We start from the raw sequence: 20,925 nt of genomic DNA, 5'->3' as shown, positions 1-20,925 counted from the left end.
TTTCACCGAGTTTAACTATGTATTAGATATAGACTCTCTATATACATCGTACAATTTTCAAAATATTTTGACTCTTTGAGTCATTTAAAGGCGTAAAAAATTAGATTTTTATAAGTTGGTATTTTTTTTAATAATTGTCGATAATTAATTTTTCACTCAGTCAAAAACATTGAAAATTTAATCCAAACCAAAAGGTTCCTCATAAGTTGTTAGATGAAATTTTAAAAAACAGATTTACGTAAATTCACATTCCGCTTTTTTTTATGAGTATCTAAACTTAAAATTCGCAAATGATTTTAAGTTATAAATTCATAAACATTTTTATTTATGTCTAGGATCCGAAAATATATTACAAGATTCCTCATAAGTTTGCCCATCTTCAACAAAAAAAAGTTAATCCGAATATTAAATTCATTTTTTATGAGCATTTTAATTTTTTAGTTTTTTTTATAAATATTGATACATATTTTTCTATTTATAACTAAAATAAAATGATTAATACAAGGTTCCTCGTAACTCATAAGTATATTTTGAATGGCAGTTCGAAAATATTTAAGATACATAGGCATGGTTTTTTTTTACAAGCATTTTAAGTACTTATTACGTTCAAATGTTAACAACATTCATCAAAATCACTCAATAATATGAAAAAAGTAGTTCAATAGTATAAAATGTTAAATTTGTATAGCTAAGAATTGAACATTTAAAACAAGGATTCACATGAGTTCCATACTGTAACCAAAAACTCTAAAAATTATAGAATAAATACAGTTTTTTTAAATAGATATTTTAAGTTCAAATTCGAACAAAATTAGATATTTAAACGAAGAATAACGATTTTAGTTTTTTTGTTGTAATTCAAAATATTATTCGAGGGTACTCGAAATTTTTGAAGTGTATCAATTAATGAATTCAACCTAAGTAACTGGGTGTCTATTTTACTATTTTACAAAAAATAGTACAATAAATTACTTTAATAATATTAATATAATATACTTTATATAATATAGGCTGACAGACTGTCTTCGTTCAAAATCATTCTTTATATACAATGATTTGATTTTATTGAGTTCAAATTTAACTCATTCATTACACTATTACAGTGACCCATAATATGCGACAACTAATGTATAAATAATAAATAATATATTATAATGTACATCAGAGCAGTGCCCACTTGTCCACATTTTTCTTATTGTGTTTATTAGATTTTAGGTATCTTTTTTCAGTTTCTTAATCCACTTTCCAGTAGTTCGAAGGTAACTACATAACTTTACTATACAATAGGGGACGACGAGACGTGTCTAATTGGTGGGATATATAAATCGTATTTATAATAATACACTTAGACTTGTGTGTACGCCAATCGATTTTAAATGGGATAAATATTTCATACAATTTCTGTTTTACGATGACAATGAGCAATGACAATGACACAATGTATAAAGTATAATATAATACAGCAGCATCTATATTATACATGTAACTTGAAGCCTGAAGGCCAAGAAGAATTAACAGACAAGAAGAAATTAAGTTAAAATATAATTGATAAATATTTATTTCACATTAGGTATACAAATTCAAAATAAATTAAATTTTCAAGTATTATAATTTTTACATCCCACTTAATACTTTACCTAAGATTACTCCCAATACATACCTGCTTGTACACGAATGGTTTTTATTTTATTTTTTAATTCAATAGAACTCTATAAATATACATAGAACTGAAGTTGATAAAAACATTTTCGCTCGGTCAAAAAACTTGAAAATGTAATACAAGGCTCCATACAAGTTGTTGTTAATAGAAATTTTAAAAAAATTGAGCGTAAATCCAATAAATTGAAATTAAACTTAGAATTTTGTAAAAATTCGTAAAAATCACGAAAATTAGCAAATTATATTTAGATAGAAATGCATAACATTTTTTCTATTTATATCTATAAGGTTTAAAAATTTCGTACAAGATTCCTTACGAGTTTGTCTACCTTTATCAAAATTTCTACCGAAAAGTCAAATAATTTTTATGAGCCTTTGAAGGTGAAATTTTTACAACATTGGACATATTCACTCGATTTCTTTTGTAGCGATTTTCTTATTTTGTTGTAATTCAAAAACGAATTGCCGTAGACACTTGAAATTTGCACCAAATGTTTATTTTATTTATTCATATACTTGATGACATTTTCAAAATATTTTGACTTGGTTTAAGCTGTTAACGGACATTTTCAGTTTTCATTTTTTTCCTATAAATGTCAATACAATTATATTGGTTGGGTCAAAAAGCATTACAGTTTAATACAAGACGCTTGATAACTTGTCACAATAGGAGTTTAAATATATTAAAAATACATAGACAATATTTTTTTTTATAAGTATTTAAAGTTCAAATTTTGACAATATTTATCAAATTGAAAATTGAAAATTATTTGTAGTTAAAAATGTATAAAATGTTCAATTTTTATAGCTAAGAGTTGAAAATTTAAAGCAAGGTTCCACTTAAGCAGTTTTTTCCATAACTAAGAAATCTAAAAAATATATGAATACAATGTTTTTTTACATGCATTTTAAGTTCAAATTTGGACAAAATTGCATATTAACACCAAGAATAATGGTTATCATTTTGTTATAATTCGGTTCCAAAACAGCCCAATTTTACATAGGTATATATTTTTCTAGCATCACTGATAAATTAAGAATAATATTAATTCAACTTACCGGCTATCATTTTAATAATAAGTTATAACAATATAAAATATCCTGGACTGACGTCTGACATACCGTCTCCGCTCAGAATCGTTTTTCGTATACAATGATATGATATCATTGAATTCAAATTTAATACCACCCATTACATACGGCCTGATAGGCACCCAATGTAGCAGAGTGACATTTACTTACCCGCTATTTTAAAGTTTTATTTTAAGTTAGTAAAAATAATTATATTATATTACGTATGTGTTTATATCATGTATCTACGACCTACCTTGGTACTATTAATTGGTACCTATTACCTAATTATTCTTTACTATACGAAATTTAATAAGTACCCACAAATAATAATTTTATATATTATACAGACATATGATATTGAATTTATCTAATACTAATTTGTTATTGGATGTAATAATTCGTTTTACAATATTCGAAAAATATTTAGTTAAACATTACCTTTAAAGTTCAATTTTTATTAAATATTCAGTTTTTTCTTTGTTAACATTTTGTTTATTTATCTTTTCTCTTTTGATGTGAAATATTCAAGCGATTTGCGATTTGCAAATTGCGTTATTATATTATGTACCAAGTGGCTAGTTCCTATAATTATGTACATATAAATATAATGTATGAAGGCTCTTGTCACAATTAATTCTGACAAAGAATTTTGATTCAAAACACACTGATGGACGATGGTATTAGGTATTAAAGTATTAAAAATTCAAACCGATAATTGTATTTAAATTACACATTAATCGCGCTCGTCAAATGAGTCATCACTAGGAATTACTAACATTCATTAGTAGGTATATTACTATATTAGTATACCTATAGTAGGTATACTAAACAAAAATGTTGAAAATATAGATAGTTCAATAAATCTAAGTTATTTAGATAATTAGATAGAATTTCGTCGAATTTTGAGTGGTCGATGCACTGTAATGGGTACCTATAATAATTAATAACCATAATATATTATATTGGTATACTATAATGATAATAACATGATATTTTATATAAAATTCAAAATCAAATTATGTGATATATGTGGCATAAAATGCTTCATGATTGCGTGCATTCATACATTTGGAATTACACAGTAAAAAAATTAAAAATTATGTCAACGAATTAATTATATTCCGGAGATGATTTTAAAAAATCACTCCAGGACACTTGGATATCGACTTATTCAGAAGGCAGAAATGCATCCAGTGTTTCGTATATCATACACTGCAATCATCCTGAGATAATGCATGTATACAGTCTTGTAAAATATTCGAATACTATTTTAAATACTTTTAAATACTACTAATAAGTATTCAAATACTTATTCTGAATACTTTTATTTGTATTTTTTTATTCATTGAAAAATACTTTTTTCCGATCCAGAAAAATAGTTTTAAAATTGTGACAGGACATATTGTTATAAATCATGAACATTATAGTTTTTGTCCATCACATACTATCGCCGCATATGAGATCAGTGAGATCCAGACGGAATATCCCTATATGTTAACTTTAAATTCAATCGCACAAGTAGTTTTAAAATTTATTTCAGACCAAAAATGTGGAAATTCACTTTTATTATATAAATTACTATAGGTAGATTACAGCTGCGGATCGTTGGTATTTAATACTGGAATTTTGTAGATTCGCTGGAAACGGCGAGTTGTCGTGCACGGACCTCAATACATAGTTGGACATAGACCGCGTATAGACACCTATAGGTAGTCGTATTGTGATAAAGCCACATGTAATAAATAAGTAATTTATTATAATAACCAAAACAACAATAGTTACGGTTGGAAGTTGGCACGTCGCGGCAGTCCGTCAACTGTGACGGCGACGGCTCTATAGCAACGCGCGTTATAAATCGTATCATATACAATTATAATACATTAATACACGTATCTACCATATATTATTTCGCCACGGTGAAGTGCGGTGTTCCGCACTCAGACTGCTCAGAGGCTATTGTATAACATTATAATATTCTGACCACAAGCCAGCTCTATATTATGTTATATTATTTTATTGTGATATACACCACCAACCACCTACCTGTATAAATTATATATACGTTACCAAGTAGGATATATACAGATTACAGGCTACATCTGTGTTTATAAATTATTATGTTATACGTATTTATTAGTGGTATTTTTTTTTTGTTTTCTCGATTATTTTAAATAATACTGGAAATTTTCCCAGGGACGGGATTGGGCCATTGGGAGATCGAAAAATTCCCGATGGGAAGCTATTATTAACTAGTTGATGGGGCCGCTGAGTGCGCTACCGAACTCAAAGGTTATAGCCTGTTGCAAACTTACAGAAATAAGATATGAATGGATTTTGTGTTACCTATTGGTATCTCGTAATTTTTTCTCACAACAAGAATTGCGATTTACAAAATAACAAACTAGAAAGCAATAGGCCAACAATATGAGTAATAAATATTACTATGACAGTATGCCGTCTATTACAGTGTAACAGAATCTGAATAATGCCTAATTAATAAATAGGTAATAAGCCCGGATGTTGATGATTTGTGGATCTTTTTTGGAACATAATGGACGATGCTTTCCATGCTTAAAATGTGTTTCGATAACAAACGAATCTTTACAACTAATTTGTTAGCGTTTTTTTTCGTTTTTAGGTAATTTTCCTGAGGTTAAGTACCTCAGACTTAAAGTCATTTTTTTTAATTTTTGGGGGATTTGCTTTTAACAATTGAGAGAAAAATTACGAGTTAATTATTTGTCACTATTCTATTTTTATTTTTTATATGTTCCACTTATCAAATAATTTAATTTTACCTAATATTACGAAAACTATTTTAAACAAAATTTTCAAATGATTTCTCGATAATATCAGTTTTGAAATTCAAATTTGAATCACTAATAATTATAAATTGTAATTTTTTATTTTGAAATTGATAATTAACTTAGGTAGTTTTATTAACGCGTTACTTTTTACGTATTTGTAAGTCATTACTCAATAACAAAATCTATAATGTCTTGGGTTTTTTATGTCATGAATGCATTTTTTTTTAGGTAAATTTTGCAGGTTCATTAGAGATGCAGGTTCATAATTGATATTTTAAACTAAATTTTAATTAAAAACTGAGGGATGCTAAGTCCACTTCTAATTGCACACATGAAAAAGGGCCCTCACACCAAAACTTGAACCTCGATATGACCATACCACCTATTCAGTATTCTATTCAAGAGATGAATATAGCTCAAAATCCATTTAAATACAGACGGGAGCCATACATAAGATATTGGTTTCCCGGCAGGTCTATCCTAATACTACAGTAGTAGTATAGGCACTAGGCAATAGCAGTTGCCCGATGTAGTAGTACTAAGAGACAACAGTTGAGTTGTAATCGTAGACCTTATATATACTAGTAAACGAAGTATAGATGTAGTTCCAGCAGTCCGACGAGACTATTCTTCAGGTGTCACATAATCACGCTGCACATACGCATTAGATGTTTAGATGATACAGTAACCTGTATACTACTGTATCTGTAATCTGTATATAATATATTGTAACACATACATGTAACCATGGACATTATACTGGTCAAGTATGTAACACAAATTTAAATGACCGCGCCACGCCGCTTCCAGGCGCGCTCCGTCATAAAACATATTATAATAATATAATATGTTCTATGGCACAGTCTATAAATTGGTAGATGACGTTTATGGCTATAGTTGTAGTAGACCTTCTGTAGTAGTAGTAACTGGTAGTACTATTAGTAGTGGTGGTAGTGGTAGTAGTAGTGTAGCACTAATTGTTGTAGATTACAATTATAGCGCCGCGTTAGAGTTGTTATAGTCGTAGCACTGAAAATAGGCGTTCTCCGACATAGTAATATTAATAATATTATGATAGTGGTGACCATGATTGAAGATATTTAACATTTAATCATGGTGGTGACCGGACGGTGGCGTCTCGAGTTGTCGGATGGTGCGATTGTCGTTTACCCACCGCCGCGCCGACGCCGCCCGTGATTCGTGTACAACTATACCGGTCACCGTTGTTTGTTCAGTACCCACTGTTCAGTGTTCACCGCAGCGCGCGCACAATATTCGTACGTTGATGATGCACACCTCACAGTAGTGGTTTTTCCCGTCACCGACAGTATTGTAATATCGTGCCGAGATTGACTATTGTTGTTGTTTACACGACAGTCGACAAGACACGGGTGTTTAATACGCAATTCGGCATTACCCCGTCGCCGTGCACGTACCTGTGGACTTTTTTCGTTTCGTTAGTTTCGTCAATTTTTCCCCTCCCCCGACCGACTCTTGTGTTCATCGTTTGTTTTTTTCCCCCCAACGACTCGTTGGCCGTTCGCTGTTTGCCGACAAAACCGCGTCGACCGCTGTCTCAAGTTGAAAAACAGAAAACTGTTTCTTCGCTGCTCCCTTTGTTCGCGCCAGTACGAAACACGCGCTATCCGATCCGCCGTGCACACCCCACGCAAACGGCACACGTAATTTTTTAGCCAGCGCATTCCACGTCGATAACATGTTCAAGCCTCCGTGCGCAGTACTCTTGCTGTCCATCGGGTCGTTGTGCCTGCTGGCCGCTGCCGCAAGCGGCGTAGACGCCGGGAACGGCGATCATCATTCGTTGGAACTGGACGAGAACAACTGGACGAGCGTGCTGACCGACGAGTGGATGGTGTTGTTGTAAGTATTTCGTCGCACGTAGGCAATGTTGTTTACGGTGTTTGGAAAATATCGTTTCCGGCGTCCGTACCCGTAGACATGATCCGGAAGAACGCCTCCACGGTTGAGATCGATGTGTGTGCGCGTGTGCGTGTGTGGGTGGAAAATAATTTTTCCCACGACAGAAAGACACATGGTGTGGGCGACGCGATAGGTACTTTGTATTGACAATGTGAACATTATGTACACTGTGACGAGTCAAGTGGTGGAGACGGTAACAATTCAATTTTACCCTTTTGATTTTGAATTCCCCGCAGAACTGTACCTTGTGTGAACCAACCCTGGTAATCAAGTCTTTCACAAACATAGGTAATTAGGTATTGGACAAATTTAGTTCAGCAGTTTTTTTTTTGTATAATGATTGACTCGTATGCACGTATCTTGATAAAAAAGTTCTACAAATTTCTTTACTCTCACAAATTGTATAAGTAGGTACTTGGTTATTAATCATAAATAATATTAATAGAAGAAAGACTTTAATGCATTTGCACATTTTTCTTGTTGATCATATTGCATGATAAAAAAGCATGCAATTAGTTTTATCGCATCATTAATTCTCAGACGTTTTTAAAAATGTACTTATAATATACTCTGTCCATCAAGAGAATAAACAGATTCTGCACATCCACATACAACGTCCTTCCATGGTGGAACCGGTCTTAATAGCAGAGTGTCATATTCAAATGTGCAAAATCAGCATGTTCTCTCTCTCTGGACAGAGTATGGGTATATTATAATAAATATTATGAGTTTTGTAGTATCCAGCCATGCTGAAAATATTTAGGCAACAAAAAATTATAATATTAAATAAAATATGTTCTTTTTGCAGAATGAGTAAACGAATAAAGAAGTGATTTCAATTTTTTAATTTAGTTATTTAGCTAAGCTTAAACATTGAAGAAATAATTTAAATGTGTTTACACATATTTATCTAACATTTTAATCATATTTGTTAAGCTTTAGTGCCTATTTGATCGTATTATAGACATAAATGCATGAAAATTCTTGCCCTGAATATATAAAATTATTATAAATACTGATTCATATTTTAGGTATACTTACTAGTACAATATTATATTATCACATATACCTACGATATACCTATTACATCATGTTTTGGTAAACCTCAGCATGAGACACACTTGGCGTAAATGTTCATGGTGGAGCGGTGAAAAGACCAAATTTTTTAACTTAATTAACTCGAAAACTTTGATACTACTAACTTTTTGATCAGTCTCTTAAACTTCAAGTAAACCAACCCCAACTATAATATTTTATATTACAATATTGCCTGTTTCACTGCCTCAACCTGTACCTATGTTGCGTCACTGTGTTATGTTTTTCATTTTTTCTGCAATTAAGAATGTTTATAATAAGGAAAGCTCATATATTAGGACATTGGTTCCCAAACTGTGTGGTGCTTAACAAAAGAAGTGTTAAGTAATACTGTATAGATACCATTGTATACATACATTTTTTCTTTTAAAATTTTGATGATTTTAGAACTAATTATGAGTTCAATGAATACATTTTTATTTTTAAGCTAACATTTTACATCATTTTGTAATATTTAACATTAAATAAGGTACTGTTTCTTCTGTCTTAAATTAAGTGTAAAAATAATTAAGTAGGTAACTACTATATTAACTATTAGATAACTAAATACTGAATGAATTCACCAATTTTATTTTATATTATATATTGGAATGAAAAAAATTTTCTATTTTTAGAGAGTTAAAATAAAAAAGTTTTGAAAACCACTGTATTAGTAGATTTATGATATGAACTTGGCAGTTCAAGTCATAAATCTAGTAACCAATCTGCATTAGATGTTATGGGTTTGTTTAAATTGACATAATTTTTAATGATGGACATTCAATAAAGGCGAAGTCTGCTTAATAATTGTATATATTTTTTAGGTATATTATTAATTATCATTATACCTACATTGGAAAGCAATAACTCAAATATAATTTTAAATGTCTTAAATTTTTCTTCATTATTATATGTGTAAGCAATTACATCTTTAAAGGTTATGTATTATCTAAACAAAAAATATACTCATTTTACATAAAAATAGTATAAAGGTACTTATAAATCATATATGATAATTTAAAAAAAAAGTACTACCTAGATAATGTTCTTTATAATTCATCAATACGTTATCAAAACTAGTAACTATTAATTTTTTTTGTTCTGTTATGCCATATTGTAGGTACAAATACCTAAGATAAGCGTTGTATTATGATTTTGTTTAACCTCATAATGAATAATTTAAATGCATCATAAATTATATGTTAATATGTGCTATAAGATAATTATAATTTAAAACTTAATAGTACGTATATATTTGTACACGTATTTGCATCCTTAATTTTCATGTTAAAAAAAAATATGTGTTATAATTGGCCTCCCATTTTAAAAACCTAAATTCAAATTCCCACGAATAACATAAATTAGATAACTAAAAATATAAACATCAAAGTATAATTAATCTTACAATTATCTATTTTTATGTAGTTAATTAATTTTACTCTATCTACTTTTAATTTATTCAAATAAAATTCAACATAGGTAAAGTTCCTTTTTACTTATTTTTACAATATTTTAGATGTAACGTTTTATATCTAGTATATTAACTTTATTGTATATATTGATGGAAGTATTAGTATAACTAGTTCCATAGATCAAGCATTCAAGTTTAAAAAATTGTTAATTATATATTTATACCTGCTACTTAATAAGCAAAGTTTAATTTGTAAATGTAATATTGCTATATATTTATATGTAATAATTATTATTCTAATGCAACTTATAGGTTCATGTAAATAGTATTTATCAATATTTTAAAAAGTTTATTTTACTGGGTGCCAACAATATTGAGTAGGTAACTTTATTTTTTTCCAATCAATTTAGGTGAGTTGAAAAATAAAACTATTAAATTGGAAGCCTTGTAGAATTTAGCTTATCCCTTTTATGTCCTATCTTCATGCTCCTATCTGAAATATCTTGTACCTATTAAATCTATTTTAAATTTTCTGAAGTTCGGATACTTATTTACTACCTATATTTTAAACATTGCAAACTGATAATAGATAATAGTACACATGCCAATGCTAAATATTATAAGTATACTTTCATTATTCTAATTCTCAATTGATATGTTCTAGTACTATACACACTGATATGTTCAATAAATTATTGTATTATCAAATATATGTGGACTAGTGTTGACACATGTGTCCATAACATAAATTAAAATACTATCACAGTCATTTGCAGATAGGTATTACCTATCAGTACATTAATTATTAAGAAGTTTAATGTATTTTATGTAGTTATATCATATTATGTACTTGTCAGTAACATTTTTTTTTTTAAGTTTATGTCATTTAATCTGAGATATAGTCCGAGATTTAATTCACAATTGTTTGTATACCTTTAACTTGGAGTATTTACTTTATTTTAGCTATGCTCCTTGGTGTCCTGCTTGTAAGTCACTTGAACCAGAATGGAGAGAATTTGCAAAATGGAGTAAAAGTCATTCATCCATTTCAGTTGCAAGCACAGATATTACGATATCACCAGGACTTACTGGACGTTTTATTGTTACAACTTTACCTACCATTTTCCAGTGAGTTATATTATTCAATATTTTATTTAAATTACCTTTAATATATAACTAATTTTTATCTAATAATAATTATAAATATGTGTTTACTATAGTGTTAAGGATGGTATATTCCGACATTATAAAATGGGCCGTGATAAGGATTCAATGGTATCATTTATAAAAGAACAAAAATGGGAACAAATTGATTCAATTTCATCCTGGAAATCCCCAAATTCAATTCAAATGTCTCTAGTTGCTCAATTCTTTAAACTATCACAAAAAGTTAGGGTAAGTGTCAAGTTATTTTATGATTAAATAAATATAAAAAAAATAATATTTTAATTTTTTGTTTTTATTTAGATTTTACATTCAACTCTGATGGCTGAGTATGGTCTTCCAACTTGGGGATCATACTTGATATTTGCAATAGCAACCATATTTATTGGTGCCATACTTGGTTTAGTAAGTAGACAATTTTGTTTATTTATTTTTGGATTTTGTTACTCCTTAAATTTAAAAAATGCATTTATCCTTCTGTGATTTTACCCTACACAATATTAGAAAACATGTATAATATGCACATATTTCAATTATTAGATATAGATACATTTGATACAGTTTGTGGCTTTTGTTAGTTGAAGCATTATTATTTTAAAATATTTAAATATTAATTATTTAGATGCTCAATTAGGAGATTTGTATACAGGATATGATAATGGTATCTTCAATTGAATGGTGTTTTCTTCTTAACTTTTTTCTGAGATCTATTCAAATACACAAGATACTTATTTTTTCTTCTGCCATTTTTCAGTAAACTTTTTTATGTGTCCTATTAAAACATTTGTTCCCATTAAAATAGATTAAATAATCATAGTAACCTATAAATAAATTATTAAGTATTTTACTTCATCAAAATATGTATAATATTGATTTTAATTACTTTTAGGTATTGGTCTGCATTATTGATTTAGTTTATCCTCCAAGCCACCATAAAATACCAGTGAAAGATGGAAAAGATGAAAACAGCGATAGCGGTCAAGAATCGGTTAGTGATAACTTGAAATTGTTTTATTTGTTTCCTCTCTGTCTACAAATTTAAGTAATAATTAAACGTAATATTATTTCAGGATGATGATGATGAACTTGTTAAAGATGAATTGTTGGATGATCAAGCTAACAATGAACCAACTGAAAATGAACCTTTATTGAGGAATAGGCGCAAAATACGTAAAACTGACTGATAACTTTTTTAAAGATAGGCATAACTATTTCTTCAATATAATTCCAACTAATATAATTTATACCAATTTAATGTATTATAGTTCTTTTTAATATAAAGCATTATATTGATATTATTATTAATTTATTTTTTAGGTTCAGATTTAATTAAGTTAATTCATTTTGAATACTTTTACATAAGCAGTCAATTATTTTTTTTAATTTATTGCTTTTTTAAGAAAATTTAGGCTTAAAGCATTAGCTGTATTGCTTGCTTGTTCCTAAATCTTTGTAAGTAGTCATTTTTATAAGCAACTTTTTTTAAATGTTTTCTTTCATGTATATAAATATAAATAAATAGCCAAACCTTATATTTACTCTGTTTTAATAATTATTCTATGAATTATCTAATCTATTTTTTTTAATTCTAAAAACAAATCTTGGATGTTAATGAATTTTGTAAATGAACAATGTAACTGAGGTTGGAAATTAATAACTATTGAATCACAAATATAAAATAAATATTTTATCTTAAAAGGATGTCAATGTACTATTTGTTTTTTTCTTACCCGTGTGTACCATGCAGATCATTCATGCTAAACCATTTGGTTTTTGAGTAGTCTCAGAGTAAAATAAAATAAAATCACAATTTAATACACATTAAAATATACAACAATTATTTTTTATTTTTGAAGTCTAAATTTAATATAAATTCAAATAATAATAGAACTAAAACTAAAAAAGATTATTTTGCGTATGCATTTCTAGTTGGTAAACCCAATCTGAATCTTTTTTATTTTGGTTAAAATTTAAAAATTGAGTTTTAATCACTGTAAATTCTCTAGTTGCATCCACGGTTGGTTGTACCTATACATCTTAATTGTTTTTATGTCATAATAATTAACAACGATTTTTGGACATTGCATTTACATTAATATCTATTAAGACATATTAAACTTCAATTACATGTGTAAATACTGATAAGATGTATAGTAAATTATATTATTAAAAAGCTAGTCTCAATTTGTAATGTTCTGATGTTTAAATAACTTTTTCTTTATATTTTACGTAACAAATATATGGAGATATTATTATTTATAAGTTAAATAATAACTGCATTTTTATCATGTTATATTATATGATTCTATACTAAATGAAAGAGGTATTGATTTTAATGATTTAGTGTTGTTTTTATTTAAAACTACTTAAGATTAGTAAATAGTTTATCCAGTATTTTTATAAACAATATCCTTGGATATGACAATTTTTAATCTAGTTATTTATCATTGGTTTCCAATCGATATCTGTCTCAGTTGGCTGCTGCATTACACTTGATTTACTGAATTGGTTGAGGTTAACAAAAACAATGCATCCTAATATGTGGTTACTGGGTAATAACGGGCATAACATTGAAGATAAATACTTGGTCATTTAAAAAAACTAATACATATGGCCCTAGACCAGAGGTTCTCAAACTATGGCACTAGTGGTACGCGAAAGGCCACAAAGTGATAGAACGGAGAGTAAATAAATGTATATTTTAAATTGTATTTGAACATGATCACATGGAAATAGACATAAGTGGTACGTGTTAGATTAATAATACCCATGAGTGGTTAGGTTACGAAAAAAAAAGTTTGAGAACCGCTGCCCTAGACCGTAAAGCTTACACAGTTTCTCTTTCTGTTGAGTTGTTATACAATTTTGTAACATTTAAAATAGGTAACTCCCTCTAAACGTTCCTTTGTACTCTCCAAGTCAATGACTTGAAACCCAACTGTAATTTAATTTAGCACTTTTCCTTATATGACTCATACAAGGTATGATGGCATACAATTATCTGTTTTACGATTGAGCTTTCTGAACCTCATTGACTCAAGGTTTTGTTGACAGTGGCTTGATAAAGTTTTAAAAAAAACTTCATTCACTGAATGTACCTACATAGGTATAATTCAGCCCTAAAACATTTCACTGGGGTCTTTGCAATTAATAGCTGTCGGTTCTTCGCTTGAGCACTAACGAGCTATGAGTTATGACTCATGTGCCTACCCAGCGGTTATTCAACTTAACACTGGACTCTAAAACTCTCCTCACTCTCATCGTACCTGTTGCGGTGTTAAACAACAAAATGTAATGTTGCCTCAGCACAATTTGCCTCACTGGCTATCTTATACTAACTGGTCATACACTTATAACAGTGCATTTTTTTAAGGAATTTTTTCTGGGCTACAGAATATATATTCACAAAATGAATATTAAATTATAAAATGACAGAATTATTTTGTGCTCGCACTTCGTAATATTGAAAATAAATATTAATAGGTACTAGAAAGTAAACGGTAAAATTTAATAAAAATTGATTTGAAATAGGTGTTAATTTCAAGGAAGTTAAAAGTTCGAAGATCTTATATTTATATTCATTACTTAATTATTTTTTTTACATGGGTAGTTACTAGTTTATTTTCTATTAAAAATTGCGTGTCGTCCAGTTTTAAAGATTACAGTAAACTAGACGATACTTGTGTCCCCTAGTTTAATAGTAAACTATGAAAAATGTAAATGCACTGACTAACACTCGAATGAATATTTTCCTAGATCCTCCTATTTACTACATATTCATAGATATTATAAAATAATACTAATGATTTTCGACAATTTATACGGACACAATTATTTCAATAGTTAATATCATAGTATTTAAGTATTTAAAATAATTGAGAAAGAACAACTTAAATCTTGAATACGTGCTTAAGAATTAAGATAATTTGAGATAAATTATATAAAATGTAAATGCGTGATATAAACCTACAACTATTGAAATGTATGTTGGAATTCTATGAATGCACGTTAATATTGTTGATAAAATATATCAAAGCCCAGAGGTGACCAAACGACCGATAGCGTCTAAGACTCGTGCGGCTTGCGCCTTATCGTAAGATGCAAAACATTTTTACTAATATAATATCTATTCGAAAATTGCAAGTTATTATGATTTTCTTTCACATTCAGCCGTTCCGCATATTTTAATGCACTTCATATAAAATGTTATTTACGATAATTGAAAACCTTTTTTTTCCTCCTCTCGACTCTCTCATAACTATTTTTCATTATATCTACTGTGCGGCTCGAGTCATTGAGAAACCTCATCATTTTATTATTCTAATATGTGGTTTATCAATTTAGTACTTCACTCTTATCTATTTTATAATCTGTGCGGAGCGAAAGAGCAATGAATCATGAATGTATTGATTTTATAATAATGTGTTTAATGTATTTAATTTTAATTTTGTCTGTACACAGTACACATGATGTAAAGTAGAAAACTTGCTTTGACTTTGATTTCTGGTACCAAATTCAATCTATGGTTAGTCCATTCAGAAGTCAATATTGAACATTTCTAGTATTTTGAAAACCGACAAACTGTAGGTAATTTTTTCTCAAAACCATTTTGGTGTAACTCAAAAATAAATAACCAAAATAAAATAAATAGCATATTTGATACGTGGTATAATTTTAAAATATTTTGACTCATTTGACATTAAATGTATAAATATAGACAGTTAACATATATCAAAATCAGGGATGGCAAATGCATGGCACGCGAAAAATGAAAATATTTTTTCTATATAAATATATGATTTTTAATTTTAATAATGAATAATATCACAATGTATATTTTTATTAATATCTATGGACTATGGATAAAATTGAATAATCATTATTGACCGAGAGATAGCCGTATGATGCTCCAAATATGTACCTCTTTTCATACTTTAATGGCACCCTCGAAAAAGAAAATGACGCACGTAGCGTCAAAATAATTTACCATCCCTGGACTATTCAATATACTGCATAATATGGATAATACGCTGCGGAAGACGTAATCGCTAAAACTAGATGAGCAAAAAATAGATTTAACGTACAAAAAAATGCCAAAATTCTACATACCTGTGTGACAATATTGTATAATTTACCTATATCTGCATAACGATAGAGCGTATTAGTTGTTGTATTAATAACATACAAACTTACCTATTGTCTATTACATTATATTATTAATTGGTTGGTGCCTACTTTCAATTAGCATACGCGTAAATTATACCACAAGTGTATTCTACAAAATCAATTATCAATAAAGACAATTTATGCATTTGCTCAATGAACAAAAATATAGAAACCTAGGTCTTTAAGAGCTATCATTTATTGATACAACGACATGCATTGATTATTGGTTTTAGTAATTTTCCATTAAAAATTAGGGCTGAAATTTCGGATAAAGATGTAGATATTAACTATGAACCACCTCCTTCTTACAAAAACGCAAGCAATTGAATCACATTATCGGCATTAAAAAGGCCACTTATATTTTTACGTTGCTCAGAGCTCAACTCATCCTATAGTAACATTGATCATAATTCATAAGTGCCATTTGGGGGGAGACTTGAGTGTGCTTAGCATCCCCAAATTGTTTAATGTTAAATTATATTGTAATAATTATCATGCAGGTATCCGTAACATATTTTTTTTAAAAGAGGTTTAAGCACTTCCAGTTTTTTCATAGATGTCTTATCAAAATTATAAATTGAAACATATTTAAAATGAACTCTTTTCCTTCAACTTAAAATTAAAGACATCTGATGTCTCGTGAGGTCATAGTTTTACCATTGAATAAATACCACTATACCAGCATTGTGAAAGAAGTCGAATAGAATATCTGAAAAATGTGAGATAAGATATTCCACCAGTTTAAATACTAGACGATTTGTACTACAATTATATTATGTTCATTTATTTATTTTACAATCACTATTATAATTTTACATAATATTTATTATTGAAAATTTTAAATATTTTTAAACATATAAAATCGAATTAAAAAATCAACCATAACATATTCACATATTTAGTAATAATAGTAGCATACGCATGGAACTCTACTGCAGCTATACGTGAAATATGATTATATGAATTAGGAAGTACTGTAAGTAGGTGCCTACACCTTGTGTTACATTTTCAAATTCTTTAACCGAGCGAAAACTTTTTTACCGACAGTACCTAGTTTAAAATGAACAAATAATAATCGACAATTTCATATGCCTATAAATAGTTCAATACGAGTCAAAATATTTTGAAAATGTTATGGTACCTACATAGAAAATGATAACACAAACATTCAATGAAAATATCATGTATCAATGGTTATATTTTTTTAGAGTTACTCTAAAAACCAAAATAGAATTTTTTTTTAAATTGGTTTCGCTTGAAAATTCTCGTTTTTCCTTAATTTTTTGTTTGTTTTTCCTGTCGTTTTTTTAAACTAATGGGAATTTTAAATTTTGACTTCCTGAACAAAATTCACTTTTCTCATAGAAAAGTTGCTGTTGAAGAAAATCAAATCACTTTTACTGCCCCAAATCGTGATGACACTATGACAGGTGCAGAAATAAAACAAAATAAAAGAACACACATTATTGTAAAATCAAAAAATTCATTGCTCTACTCAGAATCTAAAATGGCAATATACGGTACCTACGGAAATTGTAATTTGCGATACTTAAAATAATTAATAATATTTTTTCGACAAGTATTGATTTGTATATTTTAGGTGTATTTGTATTTTTTAGTTATAAGTTTCAATAAAAAATATTTAAATGCACTTATGTAAATAAAGTTAAATAAAAAATAAATGAAATGTTAGCTAATGGAAATTGCATAAATGTTACGTAATGTGAATAAAATATAAATGAGTAAAATTTCAGTTAGTAATAAAATATGTAAAAATCAAAAAAAGTTCAGTTCATTGTCCAATTGTTCATGTTATTTGCTCACGTTTTGTGTGCTATAACTGATTTGAGTTCGGTGGGTAAATGTATAAAGTAAATACTAAATTCCAATAAATGGAATTGAAAGTGTGTGACGCAGTCACGCAGATTACCAAAATCAATATTTAGACGTGGTGCAAATTACATATTGTTTTTTACATTTTGGCTCAGTTGCGATTACCACATATGTATTTAAAATTTAAATGTATCTATTGATGGAGCAAAATACTATTCCTCGTGGTCACTGCTACAAAGGATAAATCGATACTAGAAAAATTAATAAATTAAAAACTAAGAGTTCATTATTCAGTAAAATGTTATTATTTTAATATTTAACATAATATACTCTATTTCAATAATTATATACTTGCAACCTAGTATATATATTACACGGTTTTTTGTCAAGTAAGGGCCCTTCTTAAAATTTCTTGTTAGCGCAAAAATTGTCTATCCACCACTGGGAAACTGTCCATACTTCCCCCTCGCAGGCGCACTAAAGAACACATACAGGTAATACATATTTTGGTGAAAGGTAGCTGAGAGGTCCCTTCGACAAGTCTACGAAATTACGTGGTCCATTTCTTATTTTCTCCTATGCTTATGATATGTTTGATTTATATTTAATTACAGTGCCTACAATATCAATACATACACAATATTATTACAGGCCACAGCTAATAAATTTAATCATACTAATAAACGCATATACATATTAATGATTTATATAAATATTTATTTTGATGTCTATTAAATATAAGCATGGACAGTTCTTTAATGAGAGATTTTTAGAACTGTACAGATCACATAAAATAACCCATAATTAAATATAATCGAGAATATATTGCAATCTATTGAACTACTAAAGTATGATATATATTTAGCCAATAGTTAGTGTATTATAGGTACAACGAATAGGTTTAAACTACCGATTTATTAATTATTTTAATAATTTTTCAACCTTCATTATGTTTATCTCTCCTCCCGAAGTAAACTTTGGATACGCGCCTACATGTAACATATGATTCATTCTACAATAAATGTATTAAACATAAACCTATAGTGTCAGCTATTATCTATGTACTAATATACTATCTATTTAGTTTAATTTCTGTCTATATTTCGTATTATTATTTACTTACAATTTTTATTTTTGTTTTAATCATTTTTCGATTAAACGTATAAACAATTAATATTAATTGAAAAAGTTATAGGTATTCAATGATGCACTTATAATATAATCAATAGCCACAATACCAACTAAAAGTGATTCAAATTAATGAATATTTAGTAAGAGCGTGTTTTAAGAAATTAGTGTTGTAATAGTTACTACGATAGGTTAGATATATATAAACACAAAAAAGCAAAATAGCATTTAAACTTAAAAATATGCACCATACAATTTTGTATTTATCTTAGTGTATTTTTGGTAAAAATTTATAGCTCACGTATTAGGCATCTCTATAGGACCTCTACAAAAACAAATTTGCAACTCTTAGAATTTACGACCCCGGGTATAACTTATAACTTATATTATTTCATATTTGGGAACATTAGCAAATACTTTATATACAATAATTATCATCTTGTATAATATTATTAGCATAATACCATGTGCTTAGAATGCTCGAAGAAAATTAAAAAATTAAAAGCAATTTTATTATCAATATAATAAGCTGGTATAAACAATTATTCATTAATTATACTGCGAAAAACATAATTTCTATTTATATTGAGATCAGGTCAGCTATCTAAACAAACTACAAAGACTATAATAGCACTAAACCTGCAATATATTAATTATACACTATTATATTATATACAGAAGTGGTAGAATCGAGAAATTTGCTTCCCACCATCGGTCAGTCTACAAGTTTTTAAGATAACTATAGTTTCATAATTTCATTGTACAGGTATTTATTTGAGATAATAATATTATTATAATACATTGACTCCGTCTCGTAAACAAAACATTTTTATTACTCATTTATTTGTATTTATTATACTACTCGTAATATCCACACGAGTACGCGACCACATGTACGCAATAATTATATTGTAAGGTTGTACGTTTATGTATAGTTGTAAAACAAAAAATGAATTATTGTACATAGCTGCTGAGTGCTGACGAAGACGAACGGCTGCAGGTGAAATAAAACAAAGAACTCGAGTTAATAAATTTACATACATAACATTTTTATAAGCACGTTACACAATGTATATCGCCAATCGAGGTTGAAGAAAAATATTTTTCAACAAAATTGAAACGTAGTGAGCATTTAATATAACTACCACAGGTTCTCAAGAAAAAGCAGTTGCTTGATACTATTTTAATAAAATATAATAAGTATTGGTACAAATGCATCCATAATGTATAAGAAGTCAGTGCCTAATACAAGTAGGAGGGTAGATTTTTGAAAGGGCTCAGTACAATGAAACCTTAACCTGTAAGCTATTAAGTACATGTTGGGTGCTCTACTGTTCCATCTATATATATTAAAGAATACATAGGCCATAGTTATATTAATAAAATAGAGGGAAGTGTCGGAATGTAGAAGAGAGAAGGACCGTTTTTTATCATGGCCACTCATTCTAGCAAAGTTTACTTTAATTGGTTCGATTCTTGTACAAGTTTAGGTGCTTATATAGGCGTTAAAAAAGTGAAGGAAAATAAATAATTAACGGAAACTGGAAACATATAGGTACGTTGGGTACGTATATCCGTATATGTAACCATCAACGACCAATGATATTATATGGAACTCAATTTAAAACAGTGCGTTTATTATACATCTATATCTATAGTACTAAATAA

General features: G+C 28.5%; 1 protein-coding gene across 1 annotated transcript; it reads left to right on the top strand.

The window, feature by feature from the left end:
* Positions 1–6,767: 6,767 nt before the first annotated feature.
* On the top strand, positions 6,768–12,939 carry LOC111038596 (thioredoxin-related transmembrane protein 1-like). Its single transcript, XM_022321757.1, has 6 exons — positions 6,768–7,421; positions 10,930–11,094; positions 11,187–11,361; positions 11,434–11,535; positions 12,020–12,118; positions 12,201–12,939. The coding sequence occupies exons 1-6, from the start codon at positions 7,258–7,260 to the stop codon at positions 12,312–12,314; spliced, it is 819 nt and encodes a 272-aa protein (XP_022177449.1). The 5' UTR covers positions 6,768–7,257; the 3' UTR covers positions 12,315–12,939.
* Positions 12,940–20,925: the final 7,986 nt, after the last annotated feature.

Source organism: Myzus persicae, unplaced genomic scaffold (genome assembly GCF_001856785.1).
Source record: "Myzus persicae strain clone G006 unplaced genomic scaffold, MPER_G0061.0, whole genome shotgun sequence".
Lineage (NCBI taxonomy): Eukaryota > Metazoa > Arthropoda > Insecta > Hemiptera > Aphididae > Myzus > Myzus persicae.
This window is presented reverse-complemented; position numbering and strand designations above follow the sequence as displayed.

Coding starts and splice junctions, on each gene's coding strand:
- LOC111038596 (XM_022321757.1), top strand. CDS start 7,258: ATGTTCAAGCCTCCGTGCGCAGTACTCTTGCTGTCCATCGGGTCGTTG. Junction 11,362..11,433: donor AACTATCACAAAAAGTTAGG/GTAAGTGTCAAG, acceptor GTTTTTATTTAG/ATTTTACATTCAACTCTGAT. Junction 11,536..12,019: donor TTGGTGCCATACTTGGTTTA/GTAAGTAGACAA, acceptor AATTACTTTTAG/GTATTGGTCTGCATTATTGA.